Source organism: Diabrotica virgifera, chromosome 7, assembly GCF_917563875.1.
Source record: "Diabrotica virgifera virgifera chromosome 7, PGI_DIABVI_V3a".
In the NCBI taxonomy this organism is placed as follows: Eukaryota; Metazoa; Arthropoda; class Insecta; order Coleoptera; family Chrysomelidae; genus Diabrotica; species Diabrotica virgifera.
The window spans coordinates 19,909,434-19,927,785 of NC_065449.1; the positions used below are offsets into that span (position 1 = coordinate 19,909,434).

Consider the following 18,352-nt stretch of genomic DNA (forward strand, 5'->3'; position numbering starts at 1 on the left):
CTTTGTCTATTTAGAACATGCATAGGATTCTTCTGTAGAAACACATCTTGAAGGCTTCAATCTTACTCCTATCAATTTTTTTTAACCAGCTGTCAATATTAGATAGTTAACTTGGAAACTGCTTAGCCAAAAAGCCTAGCCAATTGTTAACTTGTCAACTATTTTGCCCATTATTGAATTCTATCCAATCGAGTCAATTGTTGACCTGGCCATATTAATGGTCAAAAGTGAATATTACCCTGTTAACAGTTAACTGTTAATTATCAGCTACAGTCGGAAAAATGAAAGAATACCCATGAACGATCACATTAATCGCTTATTTTGTATTTGCTATCTTTTTCTATAACAAACGTTTGTTATTTATAGAAAAAGACAGCAAATACAAAATAAGTGATTGATGTGATCGTTCATGGGTATTCTTTCATTTTCCGACTGTAAGTTCAAGGGTTGCATTTTCAAATTCAATCGAATTTTTTCGTATATGAGTTAACTTGAATGAAAAATTTTGTATACGAATCTAAATGTATATTTTTGAATGACCTTCGAAATGTTATATGTATACGAGAAGAATTTGCACTGGCACACTGAAAATTTTTGACATTGGCATCTTATCTGACATACACGGGCCCAGTGACAACTGAAATGACAATTATTACTTTAATTCGTATACAAGCATCAAAATTCAAATGGTTCAGACCCATTTAAGTCGTTGTATACGAAAAAATTCGATAGTATTCGAAAATACAATGAACTGGATTTTGAGCGAATATCATCTAATTCCGTATGCAAAATACGCTCGAATGAATTCAAAAATACAACCCCATCGATGTATAACCATCGATCCATGAATAGAAGCTTCGAAGTAAGTGATCTTGTTTGGCTATATGATCTATAACTGCGTCGAGCCCTTTCTTCTGAACTTATTTATATCAAATATCAAATTATGCAGAAGAGCAAATGCCATTTGACAGAAGTACAAAAAGATCTTTTTACACGTATCTACACCTATCAAATTTTATTTTTTGATATTATTATCCACTTCATTGAAAAAAAAAATAGTTGTTGCAATGACACTATAAGCTTTTATTCCGTTTGCCAACCTGCTATTATTGCTTATATGACAATACATAACTACAAAGACCATATAACTACACCCAATATTGCAAAAGTGAAAAAAATGTATCTATTTGCCGTTGTAATTATCGAAGAAAGATGATTGTAGAACAGGTACCTTCAGTAAATCGACCAGCGTAAAATATTCACTTTTAATAATTATCCTAAGTATACTAATCCTAAGAGAAAAACGATAAAAATAATACGAAAAAAAAAACAAATAAAAGACTCTTCGCAGCATTTAATAAAATGCTGCTAAATGGAATGACTGAATTCTTCACTCCAATACTGACTGAAAATACTTATTGCTAATGAATATCGGTGAGAATAGTATTATGTAATATATGTATATATACCGTGTGTATCAAATGTTTTTGATTTTAAAAGAATCCGTGTTAATAAAGATTGAAATAGGCAAATTTCCTTTACTGACCATTATACATACTAAAAGTACATCAAATTCGTTTATATTACAATAGATATTAGTAAAGTACAGCACTAGTCAGAGAAAGTATAGCACTTATGGAAAATTTGAATGTATGGAACTATGAAGGGCTTAACAAATTGAGTTGAGCAACACTTTCACATGTAGTAAAAATTCACACAAAAATCTCACAATAATTTACAAGACATACTATAAAAACTGTCAAATGTATATAAAATGTCAAACATAAATGTCATATATATTGTCAATTCTTTAATAAATAGGCCTCGAAAAAATTATGGACACGCTTACCAGATTATAGAATTGCATAACACGAAGGACATTTGTCCCACTACTTGACGATGGGTAAGTATAAAAAATTTTGATTTTTGTAGATTTCTATTGGTCAAAATCTCTATGAATGAAATAATCATATTTAATCCATGATTAGATTGAAGATCACAGGACTCAGTAAGTCTATGTACATAGGTGTATATGCATATAGGTTCTGTAGGTTGTCTATCTATTCTGATTTCCATTTTGTTGTTTTGGTATACGTTTTCAATAGTTTTTATGATGTTTGGGGAACTAAATGAATAATTATCTATTATTATTTTGAGTTTTACTCTGTTAAATGTTTTCTTCAAGTCAATCAGACACAGAAATTATTGTCCATTATACTCTAGTGATTTCTCAATAACATGCTTTATGACCAATATTACACGATATTACAGTACGAAAACCCTGTTGTTGATCTGCTAAACTTATCCTCTAATTCATTAGTTCTTGAAAATTTTAAATTGTTAGTTTTAGTTTAGTATTTAACAAGTTTATACCTCCGTAGTTTTCTGGCTGTTTTTATCTTTTTTTTTAATAGTAGAATTAGTTCACTCGTTCTCCATTATTCCCGTATTTTATTGTGTTTTATGATTTTGTTATTTAATGTTGTTAATTGTTCTGTCATTACTTCTCTACAGTATTTCAGTAATTCGTTTGGCATTTCCATCTTCCTGCAGCTTTTCTGTTCTTCAGCTTTTCAAGTGTTTTTCGAATTTAGGAGTTGAACATAGGAATATTAAAATATGCTTATAGTACAAATATAATCGTCACTCATTAGCCCTAATTTGGGCGTATGTTTGCATATATTTTGCTAATAAGTGGATATCAAAAATAGTAAAAAAAAATGTTTAGATCTCGAGCTTAAATAATTGACTGAACTTCGATTTAAATTTTAATTCCTGAGTGCGTTCTCAGAGAGGGATCAAATGAAAGCATAGCAGTCATTAAATTGCATATTATGGTAGGTATACAGCAAAAAACGTAGAACACACTTATGTAAACAAAGTTAAAAGAGAGGTCAATCTATATAATCGGATAACTTTTAAAAAATTATGATTTCATATAAACTTTTATGATGTACATTTTATATGTTGGTAGGAACCTGCATGAACGAGTAGTTAACATTATGGTTCCTGGTATATACCTGGTATGGTTCCTTCTGACTCAAACAAGCAAGAAATAATATTAATTAAAACCTATTTCAATCTCTAAAGCTACCGATTTATAATCAAATACCAAGTATAACCAACAAATAGTGTTTTGACGACATCTTAAAAGGATTAGAACTTATTCAGTCACTGTATTGAAAGCAGAATGTTAGACTGGGGCTGAATCATTCTTTTTCAAGAGCCATTCAGTGCAGGTAGCTCCACTCTTGGAGTAATCAATCTTTTAAATCCCCTAGTCTATAGATTCCATTTCAAATCAATCACTGAATGAAATAATACGCTTAAGTTTGTTGTTGTCAACAAAACAAGCATTTATGTGACATCTATTGTCCGTACATATAAATGCTGTGCAGTAAAATAAGTTACGAACTCAAGAATTACACTTTCTTTCGTTATACTGTGCCAAAACATAATTTGATGCACACAATAAAGTGGTACGCAACGTAAAACTGAGAAAAGGTCAGCTTTTAGTCATGTATATAAATATTATGGCGAAATTACTGGTATACGAGTATCTAAAAAACACTTGGTAAATATACTAAGAGTTGTGATTGTAAAAATCATCGAAAAATCTATCACATTGATAATATATATTTATATTAATTTTTAAATTGAAAAATAACGATATTTTAGTAGTTCCATGTCATTTCTTCTTCGAACATTAATTGGATTTATAGATATGAAAAAATCTCATAAACATAAATATCGAACAAGATAAATGATCTGTTGAGTCACGAGCTCAAGCTTATAGTTAATACTAACATATTTCTATAAATAATTTTTATTTATAGTACAAAACTGACAATCTAGTCTACATGCCACAGAGATATCTTACGACATGTAGATATCTACCGCTCAGTTGTGCATGATAACAAAATTATCATTATCCCTTAAAAGATAACATCTTCCCAAAGATACATTCAGGCCCATACATAATGAAAACATTCCACAAACTTGGAAGAATTCTGTTACAATCATCTTCATAAAAAAGGAGATAAATTAGATCTTAAAAACTATAGGCCCACTTGCTTATTAAACCACCTATATAACCATCTATCTTAAAAGCATTATCAGAATGCAGAATAGACCACAAGTATGCGAATATTAGGCGAAATATATCTGAAAATGCAACAACTGTAAACCTTCATTGCATGAATGAGAAGATAAAAGTTGGCAGAGAGGTGTGTCAAGGAGATACTTCGTCGCCAAAACTATTTATAACAGTCATGGAGTGGAGTCACAAACAATTAAAGTGGGACTCAAAGGGTATTAGCATCGATGGAAAGAAACTAAATCATATCCGATATGTTGATGGCACTGTTCTTATGAGAGACGACTTAGGAAACGCCAAAGTTGTGCTACAATTGAAGCAAGTAACACAGAGAGTGGGTTTAAAGATAAACAATAGGAAAACAAATGTGAAGACTAATCTAGTCCCCAATGAGCTAATAGAAATCGAGAAATAGCTCACAGAAGTTGTGGAAGATATGGGTATTTGGGTCATGAAAAACGATTAAAGCAAAACAACCAAACATGCGAGCTACTCGTGTGTTAAATTTTCAATCCATTTAAAAAGGAAAGATTTCAACCAGTGCCTTCTACCAGTCCTCACATACGGGGCAGAAACCTTAATTCTCACAAAAACATCAACAGAAAAATTGAGGACACAACGTAAAATGCAGAGACAAGTGTTTGAAATAAGCTTAAATAGGCTAAGAAACGAGAAAGTTCGAGAGAGATTCAGAAACACTTTACTGACTTCATAATTCTTACATAAAACAGCAATACTACTCTAAAGGTAAGAACAGAACAAGTGGGTCGAGGTGGAGGTGGAGGTCGAGGTGGAGGTGTAGGTCGTGGTGGATGCTACTAGGTAAGTCGCGGTCGATGTCGACAGCACATAGTAAGGAGGTCACCTGAGCTGTCAGTCGAGCTAGAACCACTATCAAGTGAAGTAGTTTAATGAAAGTTGAATGACAAAAAGACTGTGCTTTTGCGATGTTGTGTCAGTCAAGTGATGATAGTGATGAAATGTCAGCTGTAAATAATCAGATCCTCCTTCATATTTCAAAAATTTACTGAATTTAATTACTTTAGAAATTCATAAATAAACTGAATACAAAAAAGGGATTATACAGTATGTCCCTGTAAGTTGTATCCATATGGAAAACTTTTTTATTATTAATTTTACGAGAAAAAGTTATTCTTCATAAAAAGCTCTGCATGGTCCAAAACCTAAGATTTAACCATCAAATATAATATTTTTTTAATATTATACGAGGTATGTCAAAAAGTTTGAATTTCACTCAAGAGTAAAGTAGCTTTATTTTTCACAACATTGAAAATTGCTATTAGGAAAAGTTATTTGGAATTAAAAACTATATTCTAGTATGCAATTACATCCTTCTAATTTAAATTTTTTATTTTTTTTTGAAAAATTATGGTTAACAACATTATTTTCAGTTATTTCAATTCAGATATACAGGGTGGTTCATCTTATTCGCCTCGGTCTCTGTACGGAAAACCACTTGATATTTGAAAAAAATTTCTTCACAGAAATATACAGGGCCTTTAATACTACAACCTAAAAATAATGTGAATTATACAGGGTGTTCCAAAAAAGAGTGGTATATCAAAGTTATATTTTTTCTTACAGAATGCCCTATATCTGATGACATTATTGAATTGACCTTAAAAAATAAGCTATACTTTCATAAGGGTTCCCTATACCTAAATACAGGGTGTTTTGATTTATTTCGATTTTTATAAAAATGTAAGGTTTTAGAAAAAAACTAATATCTACGAATCTAAGAAGCAGTAACAAATTCTTTGTTGGATCTTAATAATAGACTATTTAGCATACTTAAACAGATGCTTATTGCAGCAAAATTTCTTACAGGGTGGTCAAAATATGAGATTGTTCTATTAACAAATTCAAGCTGTAATAACTTACTTATTTTAAATGGAACACCCTGTATCTTACTAGTCTATCGAGTAGAAAATTTACTTGGCTTTCAATTCTTATTAGGGTTTCCTATACCTATCTCCCTTCATTTTTTAAATATTTAAAGATTTCCAAATTTGTAAGCTTTAAAAATTAGAATTACATAAGTACCTATGTCGTGTTTATGTACAACACATCACCAACACCAGCAAGATACTTAGACAAGATACTGTCATTAATAAAATTTTCATTGTTATCATGTTATCACACAGAGTGCTGTATTATTTTAGTTGATTTTGGCCTACATGTGAAATTGAATAATATGTTTATTTTAAACTGCATACCCTATTAGGTGCCGTATTCTGGAAGATATTTAAATTATATTTCATTCAGTATAAGTATTTTCCATATCTTAACCCAACGGTTATTAAGTAAATTTAAGAACGCCACTTTTTCTTTGAATCTTTAAATCGCAATTACAAACAATTAAATGCAATGGCTACTTTGACGAAAACGAGCCTATTGTACAAAAATATGTAAAAATGGGTATTTACAGAATAACATGGGAATTTATATTTACAGAACAACATGTGTATTGAGAATGTTAACATGGAATTGAAGAAATTTTAAATATCTTCCATTATAAAGAATAGAATATCGAGTATGTCATTTAAAATAAGAACACTCTGTGTGATTAAATGATAAAAATGTGAATTTTATTAATGAGACTATCTTGACTAAGATATTTAAGTATATTGCCGGTATTGGTGATGTGTTGTACATAACCACGACATAGGTACTTATGTAATTCTAATTTTTAAAGCTTACAAATTAGGAAATCTTTAAATATTTCAAAAATGAAGGGAGTTAGGTATATGAAACCCTAATAAGAATTGAAAGCTAAGTAAATTTTCTACTCGATAGACTAGTAAGATACAGGGTGTTCTATTTAAAATAAGTAAGTTATTACAGCTTGAATTTGTTAATAGAAAAATCTAATATTTTGACCACCCTGTAAAAAGATAGGTATAGGAAACTCTAGTACAAATTGAAAGCTAAGTAAATTTTCTACGCGATAGACTAGTAAGATACAGGGTGTTCCATTTAAAATAAGTAAGTTATTACAGCTTGAATTTGTTAATAGAACAATCTCATATTTTGACCACCCTGTAAGAAATTTTGTTGCAATAAGCATCTGTTTAAGTATGCTCAATAGTCTACTATTAAGATCCAAGAAAGAATTTGTTACTGCTTCTTAGATTCGTAGATATTTATTTTTCTCTAAAACCTTACATTTTTATAAAAATCGAAATAAATCAAAACACCCTGTATTTAGGTATAGGGAACCCTTATGAAAGTATAGCTTATTTTTTAAGGTCAATTCAATAATGTCATCAGATATAGGGCATTCCATAAGAAAAAATATAACTTTGTTATACCACTCGTTTTTGGAACACCCTGTATAATTCACATTATTTTTAGGTTGTAGTATTAAAAGCCCTGTATATTTCTGTGAAGAAATTTTTTTAAAATATCAAGTGGTTTTCCGTACAGAGACCGAGGCGAATAAGATGAACCACCCTGTATATTATTAATTTAGATATATATTTTAGATTTAGATATATTTAGATATTTAGATTATATTATTAGATATATTATTAATTTTACGAAAAAAAGTTATTCTTAATAAAAAGTTCTGCATGGTCTAAAACCTAAAATCATCATCATCATCATTGGCTCGACAGCTCTTTCTGGGTCTTGGCCTGTTCCAGGATTCTTCTCCACTCTGATCTGTTTCGTGCTTTTTTTCTCCAGTTTTTTATTTTTAAGGTTTTTATATCATTTTCTATTTGTTCTAAATATCTCAGCTTCGGTCTTCCTCTTGTTCTTTTTCCTACTGGCATCTGTTTGAATATTTTGTTTGGTATTTCGCCTTCTTCCATTCTTTCTACATGTCCCATCCAGCGCAGCCGTCCTATTTTAATGAATGTTATGATATCTGGATCCTGGTATATTTCGTATAGTTCAAAGTTGTACCTTCTTCGCCAAATTCCATTTTCTTTTGTGCCCTTATATATGTGTCGCAAGATTTTTCTTTCAAAGGTGGCTAGCAATGTTTCCTCTCTTTTAGTGAGTGTCCAGGTTTCTGAGCCGTATGTGAGTACTAAAACCTAAAATACAACCATCGTATGTCAAATTTTATCAATTTTATACGAGGTATGTCAAAAAATATAAATTTCGCTCAAGAGTAAAATACGTTTATTTGTCACAATATTGAAAATTGTTATTAAGAAAAGTTATTTCGAATTAAAAACTATGTTTCGTATGTAATTACATCCTTCTAATTGAAATATTCTAAACTATAAAGGTACTTCACTTTTGATCTAAATTTTATCTTTTTTGACATACCTCGTATAAAATTGATAAAGTTTGATATAAGATGGTTGTATTTTATGTTTTAGACCATCCAGAACTTTTTACTAGGAATAACTTTTTTCGTAAAATTAATAATAAAAGAGTTATCAGAATTGAAATAACTGAAAATAATGTTAGGTTATCCATAATTAAAAAAAAAAAAAGAATTGTTAATTAGAAGGATGTAATTGCATATTAAAATATAGTTTTTAATTCCAAACAACTTTTCATAATAGCAATTTTCAATATTGTGAAAAATAAAGCTACTTTACTCTTGAGTGAAATTCAAACTTTTTGACATACCTCGTATAACATTCATAAATTTTGATATCTTATAGTTGAATCTTGGGTGTTGGACCATGCAGAACTTTTTATAAACAATAACTTTTTTTCGTAAAATTAATAATAAAAAAGTTTTCCATATGGATACAACTTACAGGGACATACTGTGTAAAAAGTATCAACTCAGATAGCGCAGGTAATGACAACTTGGCTTCGAACGGGCCAATCACAGGGAAGCATCCTTTTAGGCAGAGCAGTAGACATCCATGTAAAATAAACTCATTTTATTTTCAAAAGCATCGATGTAAACCTCCTGGATGGCATCGCGCTAAACCTCCACCGCGACTTACCTGCTCTGTTCTCTTCCATTCACTACAATGTGTTTGTTTTACATGGATATCGACCGCGACCTCCACCTCCACCGCGACCCACTTGTTCTGTTCTTACCCTAACAGTGCTATGGCTTGTTAAATCGCATTTGGCAATGAAGAACTATTATAAGGTAACAAAAAAGTTTAGAGGGAAGCAAAGAAGCTCAATCCACTGAAATGTCAGTAGTATGTCTCTTGAATAATCTGTTATAATAATAATCTGTAATAATAAAAGTTACTGTTGAAAATTAAATAAAACTTTGTATAAAAATAGCGTGATAATCCATAATGCATATAAATATGGCGTTGCTGAGTCCACATGGCCGATACTATGGTAAGCTACGCCCTTTTCAAGATACGAGTCTACGATATCATACAAGCCATGCCTACTCTACAAATATAGAGCGTAAACACATTATTTGACTAGACAGCATTATTTTAGCTGTTCTTTAACTTACGCAATGGCAAATTTTTAGTTTGATAGCTTCAAACATAGCAAATATATTTCCTAAGACAACAGTTCTCATAATACACAGTAAATCTCCATTTGTATTAGATTAGTTTGTCAGAAACGTGGCAAAAAGCATAGCTCTGTAATCAATTTGGTTGATGTATTATTTGTGAATTTCGATCTTTTGAAACGCCGAAGAAGAAATAATCATGACTTTTTATAAACGTGAGCAAATGCAACATACAAAGTATCACTTTAGCATAGCCATACTACCCAATGAAGTTGATGTGAATTTTACCTTATCTACAAACTAAATATTTGGTAAATAAATAAAAAAAATAACATAGTAAATATAGGACACTATGTCAAACATTTGTTAAATTGTGAGATTATTGACATCACATATAATTTTGAAGAATAGTATCCCTGACGAACAACTGGCTGCATTAGAACACGAAAAAAACTAATATTCCCCATTGAAATGTATAAACAAATAAAAATGTATATACATACGACTTACAAATAAAAATATAACTCTATAATAAAATTAATGTAACAATCAACCAAATTACCAAAAGCAAAAAAAGTTAACTTTCGATACTGGCTTTGTCAAAACAATATTTACATAAAAACATAAAGTGTAAGAAGTTTTGTATACATATAAAAAATAACAATGTATTCTATACATGCCCCATTCGAGTTTGCACTTTTCAAAAGCTTTCCGAACAAAAATAATGCTCTAAAATTTCAAATGACTTTCTGGCGCTTTCAAACTAGTTTAAACTGACTATTCAAGATATTAGCAAGCAAGCTCATGTACGGAATTTAATATTTATCGTCTTGTTTATTCTGTAAGGTCCAGTTTTGTATTCAACAAAAATGGTCCTACTAAGTAGTTCAACTGTACAATGTAATTGTTCCTTGTTTCCTAGACTACTTGTACACAATCTGCCTTGATTTTAAGCATATTCCTATTAGTCAAGAGGCAGCGCTGAAAAATCTCTTTGAATTTACTAAAGCTAGATTTTTCACAGTTGATTACTGTGAGTGTGTAGAGAAACATACTGCGGTCGGTCAAGCGAAACGTAGAACAGGAGTTACTGAGAGGGTATCAAAGTTGCTTTCCTACGAAGGTAATTAAATCCATTTACTGAGGTTGAAAATCAGTACACACATTATAAATTAAATATAAATAAAAGTTATTATAGTCGGTCAGCTGTATGACGGGACAGAGCCGGTCGGTCGGCCCCAGTGAATGTACAGGTTTATTCACTATATTTTGAACCCCTTGTAAACTGCATTATTTACAGAATTAGAAAAAAATGTAAAGTACAAAAGTTATTCGATTTTTAAATTATGATTCTTTGACATATATATCGTACTAGTGACGTCATCTATTTGGGCGTGATGACGTAATCGACATTTTTTAAATGTGAATAGGGGTCGAGTGCTAGCTCATTTGAAAGGTTATTCAATTCCCTATTCAGTATTCCCATCACGCCCAGTTGGATGACGTCACTAGTACGATATATATGTCAAAAAAATCATAATTAAAAAATCGAATAACTTTTGTATTTTATATTTTTTTCTAATTCTGTAAATAAATTAGTTTACAAGGGGGTCAAAATATAGTGAATAACCCTGTACATTCATTGGGGCCGACCGACCGGCTCTGTCCCGTCATACAGCTGACCGACTATAATAACTTTTATTTATATTCAATTTAGAATGTGTGTACTGATTTTCAGTCTTAGTAAATGGATTTAATTACCTTTGTAGGAAAGCAACTTTGATACCCACTCAGTAACCTCTGTTCTACGTTTAGCTTGACTGACCGCAGTATGTTTCTCTACATAATCACAGTAATTAACTGTGAAAAATGTAGCTTTAGTAAATTCAAAGAGATGTTTCAGCGCTGCCTCTCCGTATATATGCTCATGTATTCCTTTTTAAAAGGACGTTTGTCTTGTTGTTTTTCAGAAAAATCAACTTTTGCATTTTTCGAAAAATACAGGAATAGAGAGATCTAAAAAAGTTAGTTTATGAAATATTGCTTCTTTCAGTCATACATTTTGCTTCCATATAGAAAATAATTTTGATAACTTTTATTTACTTTGCTAATAACTTTCTTCCATTGTCATATGTTTTATTAATTTGTCAATATACCTCAAGTGTTTTACTCACCTCTAACAACAATATAAATAATTTAGCATAAATATAATTGTGTTCCTTGATATGTTAAATCGAATTAAAGCCATTTGAAATTTTGTAAATTAAAAAAAAAACTAAGGTCTAATTTGCACTTTTTTACTCATACCTAAAACGGTAAGATCAGTACACAGGCCTAAATTTGTGTACATATACAGAGCGCATAAGGTTTTGGTATTACATTATTGGAAGATTTTGAGCACAAGACAAAATGTTTCTACATTTTGACGTGGTTCTACATGGCTTAGGAGCATGTTCAACAATTATTTTGTATTGTATGTAAGGCTCGAACAATAGGTGACAATATAAGCATTTGTTTATAATATATTGTACCGAATAGGCTTGTGTGACGCCACTGTTAAAATAAATTACAGTTGTGCTACGCTGGTGACACGAGTAACACATTACGTTTGACGCAACTCTTCTTAAAAGAGTTTCTGGAGATACAATTACAATATTGTACATTTCTTATATATAATATAGCAAGACAAGGTAAGTATTGAGTATTTTGTATTTCAGGTCATTGTATCAACTGTCATTTATTTCCTGTCGTTCGTTACTTCAAATCTCGATCTTTTCAAATTCTCGGTCCAGAAAGCCGAGCTGTCTGTTCGAGTTGGCGCCCTTTTTTAGCGCCCGCTACATTTCTGAAGCATTATATCCCAACAGAAAAGAATTTTGAACATTTTTCTGAGCAATGTAGAATTACTGTCAAAAATTTAACTGTCATGCTGCCCCAACCTTCCAAATCGATGACGTTAGACCATCTTGTTTAATAAAAACTAACCATAAAACCGTGCAGTCAGTTCTTCGTCCTGGGATCAAATATGTAGTGTATAAGATACGATTATTTTAAATACATAAACAATCTGTTTTAAAATTGGAGAATTTTTTTTGGTATTTTTTTATTATATAATTATATACATATAATTTTAAAAACCACTTGTGGCGACGCGCCACCGCCCAATAATCGGGCGAGTATCGCGCTGCGCACAAAATAACAACAAGAGACTAAGGTCACAACTTATCCTGAAGATACTATTATCACAGGCATGGTTTACCGCGGGTTCAAAGTTTCCCGCGATGATTTTTAAAATTTTATTTATAGCGGAGTAAAATACTTAATACGTATATGTTTGCAAAAATTCTACAGATGTTCGTGAGGAGTTTCAATTTTAATACCTGCCAATTTTGATATCAAACATGTCAATCTTGAAACATATACTAGATAAAGCTTCTATACTATCGGGATGTTAAAACACTGTTCCAAATATTCACAACTTTTGTTAATCATTTGATATTCAAACGCTAGATTAGTGCCAAGTGAACAAGGTCCCAAAACCCTACACAGATTAAAGAAAAACTCCACAGATAGCCGCCCACACTATTTTAAATGGGAAATAAGCCACAATTTAACTAAAAAATGATTTTATTAACATAATGAATGGGTTGCATGTGTGAGTCCATACTGTGATTTTATTAACGTTTCGACGTCCACATCGGACGTCGTTATCAAACGACCCATGTGGACGTCGAAACGTTAATAAAATCATTTTTTTTAGTTAAATTGTCGCTTATTTCCCATTTACAATAAATAATTACAAAATGCCACAAGGAAATAGCTTCAGAACAACATTAAAAGATGGAGATACAGTAGGCAAACTACACGATGCTCCGACCAATGAATGGATAATAGTCGAATTAATGTAAAAGAGGATGATCTAACCAACAAAATTTTGCAGTGTTGGATTGCATTAAATCAGTCAGTTATACGACTTAAGTTGCTTTTGGTCATGTAATGGTTTATCCTCTCATCTATTTAACACCTTTGTCCGCTCAGTCAGACGTAATGCAACCAACATAACAAATGACATGATGACAAATGACAAGGGACTTATCAATTGAGGAAACAAACTATTTAACCCGATATTTCTCACATTTTGGTTTAAATGTTTTATTTATTTCATCCCAAGAGTATAGCAGCATTTCTAGTTTATTGTTTAAATAAAAAGTGGTTATCCAGAGTTATTGATTATATTCTGATCCTCATTAAGAACCCCAAATAGACTGTACCTTCTTCTGAACTACAGAGTTTGTTTTAAAGGAATTTGTAAGAGTTTGTATAAATTCGGACCAAACTATTGATACAGCCGACTTGGTACTTCAACGAAATGACGTTCACTTTGTTCTGAAGCGATATAATGGTAGTTCAAGCTGGATTTAGCAAGTGGATTAAGTTGAATGATGGTAAAAACCAAGGACTTATGTGTAGAGCGGCTATTTTATAATAACTTTTGATACATCAATGAAAATTTGAGAACAGAAAGTTTTGACAAGCGGGGTCAAAGAAAAAGGACAGTATACTACCAGTAGAATTAACTACTAGGTATTAGTTCAAGAGGCAGCGCTGAAAAATCTCTTTGAATTTACTAAAGCTAGATTTTTCACAGTTGATTACTGTGATTGTGTAGAGAAACATACTGCGGTCGGTCAAGCGAAACGTAGAACAGGGGTTACTGAGAGGGTATCAAAGTTGCGTTCCTACGAAGGTAATTAAATCCATTTACTAAGACTGAAAATCAGTACACACATTCTAAATTGAATATAAATAAAAGTTATTATAGTCAGTCAGCTGTACGACGGGACAGACCCCCTCACTATATTTTGACCCCCTTGTAAACTGCTTTATTTACAGAATTAGAAAAAAATGTAAAATACAAAAGTTATTCGATTTTTTAATTATGATTTTTTGACATATATATCGTACTAGCGACGTCATCCATCTGAGCGTGATGACGTAATCGACTATTTTTTTAAATGAGAATAGGGGTCGTGTGCTAGCTCATTTGAAAGGTTATTCAATTCTCTATACAGTACTATAAACATTAAGATCATTATTTATACAGGGTGTCTAAAAATTTTTTTGAATTATTAATTAAACAATTAATTTAATTAAACAAATTTTTGTGGACACCCTGTATAATTAATCATGTTAATATTTATATTACTAAATAGGAAATTGAATAACCTTTCAAATGAGCCAGCACTCGACCCCTATTCCCATTTAAAAAAAATACTCGATTACGTCATCACGCCCAAATGGATGACGTCACTAGTACAATATATATTTATGTCAAAAAATCATAATTTAAAAATCGAATAATTTTCATATTTTACATATTTTTCTAATTCTGTAAATATAGCAGTTTACAAGGGGGTCAAAATATAGTGAATAACCCTGTACATTCATTGGGGCCGACCGACCGGCTCTGTCCCGTCATACAGCTGACCGACTATAATAACTTTTATTTATATTTAATTTAGAATGTATGTACTGATTTTCAGCCTTAGTAAATAGATTTAATTACCTTCGTAGGAAAGCAACTTTGATGCCCTCTCAGTAACCGCTGTTCTATGTTTCGCTTGACCGACCGCAGTATGTTTCTCTACACACTCACAGTAATCAACTGTGAAAAATCTAGCTTTAGTAAATTCAAAGAGATTTTTCAGCGCTGCCTCTTGGACTAATAGGAAAAGTGAATGACAGCAGACTAGTACAAAACTTACAAAATTTGCTGTAAGTGGTCACCATCAGATTGATGACATTCTTTAAAAACGCAAGTAAACCTTTTGGTTTAGAATTGTCGTAAGGATCAAAATACAATTAGTAACATGGAAGCTTGTACACTGGCTTGAAGAAATGTATTATTACACATTATTAGGGACACCAACACTTCAAACTTTACGTTTTCTCTCCGAAAAAGGTTTAAACGCTCATCTAACATAGGCTAAAAGGACACCTAACGTTCTAAGCAATCTAAAGCCATAATTCAGTTTCATAAGTGAATTAAAGGTAGAAAGATAGGCAGTTTTGATTGTTTTTAAAAAATTTTCACATAACGCACATTGATTTGTCTAGAAATACACATAACAGAGTAATTTTAAACTCTGCATACATCTTTTACGATTGAGAAGTTGAATATATTTCTACAAACATATATTTCTACTTCTTTGTCCCTTTATTCAATGTGTAACTAACATTTTCTCAACAGAGTGTACGTTTATGGCACATAAAGTTAAAATATTTACGGCATTGTATTGAAATCGTCCTCATAACAACCTAGTCAACTAATATTTCGTTTTTTTTCTTCTTCTATTTTACTCCTCTACCAGAAGAACACACACACTCGTAACTGGAATTTTTTCAGTGGCAACCTTCAGATTGTTACAGAATCACAAAAAGCTGTTTTTAGGCTGCAACCTTAGGTCCTAACCTACATGGCACTGGTCGCTGTGCAAACTTTACACAACGAATATACGCTCTCCAACCTGAGTACAGTGTACCTGCTTTGAAAAATTTCTTTAAAATCAATCAGATTTAGTTAAAATTATGATTTTCTTCCGAACATCGTAATTTGTAAATTTTCCAAAGATGCCAAGTTTTAACAGTTTTACTTATGGTTCATTGATGAAATTATTAGAGCTAGATTGTTCAGTTGTTATTTTAGGTTAGGTTATGGCATAGAAACTATAAGAATTAATTTGCCAATCTGGCGTAGCAGGGGGCCATAGAAAGCTACAATGAGTCAGGAAACTAAGAAAAAATACTACACTTTCTATAACCAGTGAAAATGTACGTGATGAGCTTTTGGTTAATAAAAGAGAACAAATAGTAAGATACCTAGAGTGTAAAAAACCAGGTTTATCTAAAAAGTATCCTCGGAAAACAAAGATATCTTTGCAACCTCTGCAAATGAAACGATAGACCAATAGACCACGTGGTCGTAGCAGCATTGAAAGATGATCTGGAACATAATTCGAAGAAAATTGTGGAACAGCTAATGTTACGAAAAATGGAATAAAGGAACTGATTAGGCAGCAAGAACTGCAAGATCTTTTGAAAATCTTCTAATAATCTGGAAAGGCAAAGTTAAGGCCTAAGTGGAAGGTAAAATCAGTTTGGTACACAAACGACGAATACAAAGATAGAGCGTCAGACCGTTAATATTATGACAATTAAAATGACAGCTGACATATATGACAAATGACAAATAATTTCGTAGGCATTGAAGTTAATGGAAGGACTAATAGAGGACGACCAACAAGAACATGATGGAAGAAAACATATGTGAAAAATGTTAATTTTGTTATAACCTAAGGAAAAAATGATGATAGTAGTTATTTCGTAATATTTATAATTGTACTGTTTATGTAAATAATATTTTTTTATTTCACGGCGTAATATCTTATTCTTCATGTTTTTGGAAATTTTTCAAAGCCGTACTGTCAAGTTCCGCGACTCATTCACTCTTTTACAACTATCACACAAAACAAAACAAAAAATAAAAAGTAACAAGAGCGCCTATCATCAAAAAGTTTGAAAATAAAAGTCTATATTGGCACATCTAATTATATAAATATAGTACCTAATTGACATCTTATAAATAAAAAAAAATTAGGAACCATGTTTCATCTGCCGCTAAACCAAAAACCAAATTTGGATAAGTTTTGAAAATCAGAACTAACGCAAATTTGTTTCGAAAACGTCGAAATAAAAATAGAATCGATAAAAAAATGTAAAAAAAACAATTTCTATATAAAGTGCAGTATATCTGCCAGCAATAAAACCTGTAGAATAGTTTGAAATGATAAAAATTTCAAAATATCCTTTTTTTCTTTGAAATCAAAAATATTTTAAGCTACGTTTAAAAAAAAATCAGTTCAGTACGCTGTACAGTTAAAGAGATCAAATCTACTTGCTCGGGGTTTACAGGATGTATAACGTATTCAATACCAGAACATGATGATTGTTTTTGGCGAGGGTTACTACGTAACCTTCGGATGTGATTTTCAATCCACAACATCTGGAGACCTGCAAGCAAAAAAACCCCATTAATATGCCAATAAGTATATCAATTATTAAGGCAGTACAGTTCTTTCTCTACTTAAACATACAGCAAATATCAAGATGTACAGTGAACCAGAATAGGAATAGAAGTGAACATACTGTGCGAGCTGGCAAATTTCAAATTACAGCACTTGATCGATATAGTTCATCCGCTATAACTTTTCCCATACTTCACGATTTATTTTCAAACTAATTAAGTCAAAACATACAGTGAAACGAACGTCGATGTGTATATACTGTGTCCGTAAAGTATGGAACAAATTCTTTTTTAGCTAAACAAAGCACTTTAAGGAATAATCCTGAAACACGTCGATTTTTTATTTTAATTTACCGTATTTTAAAACTTTTTTTTAATATACAGGGTGAATTACTTTTGAGTCACCGTCATTTTTTTTAATGGAACACCCCCATTTTGTCTCAATTTTCGGATTACTCTAGCTGAGCTGATTCCAAAAATGTATCACATGTTGATTCAAATTGTTACAGGGTGGACAAAAATACAATAGTTTTGTGTGTGCTCATAAAGTACCGCGTTAGTTAAATTAACAATATCAAAAATACTTACTGTCTAGCGGACAGAATATGAAAGAAATTATTTCTTATCACTTTAAAAGAAACATAATAGGCTATCTGTAGGCTTCTGTCCGCTAGACAATAAGTATTTTTGATAATATTTTTAATTTAACTAACGCATTACTTTATGAACACACACAAAACTATTATATTTT

General features: G+C 31.3%; 1 protein-coding gene and 1 long non-coding RNA gene across 6 annotated transcripts in view; one reads left to right on the plus strand and one right to left on the minus strand.

The window, feature by feature from the left end:
* The window catches only part of LOC114327693 (brain tumor protein), a 396,953-nt gene that overhangs the window by 335,661 nt on the left and 42,940 nt on the right, over window positions 1-18,352 (minus strand). For 4 of the 5 annotated variants that reach the window (XR_007699170.1, XM_050655418.1, XM_050655420.1 and 1 more), the window contains exon 8: window positions 17,477-17,588. Coding sequence is in view for 4 of the 5 variants with exons in the window: in XM_050655418.1 (XP_050511375.1) it covers window positions 17,484-17,588 (105 nt within the window). In the remaining variant the exon portion in view is untranslated. The remainder of the gene's footprint in view (window positions 1-17,476; window positions 17,589-18,352) is intronic. The other variant, XM_050655419.1, reaches the window with a different exon arrangement.
* The window catches only part of LOC126887725 (uncharacterized), a 126,746-nt gene that overhangs the window by 28,425 nt on the left and 79,969 nt on the right, over window positions 1-18,352 (plus strand). The window lies entirely within an intron of this gene.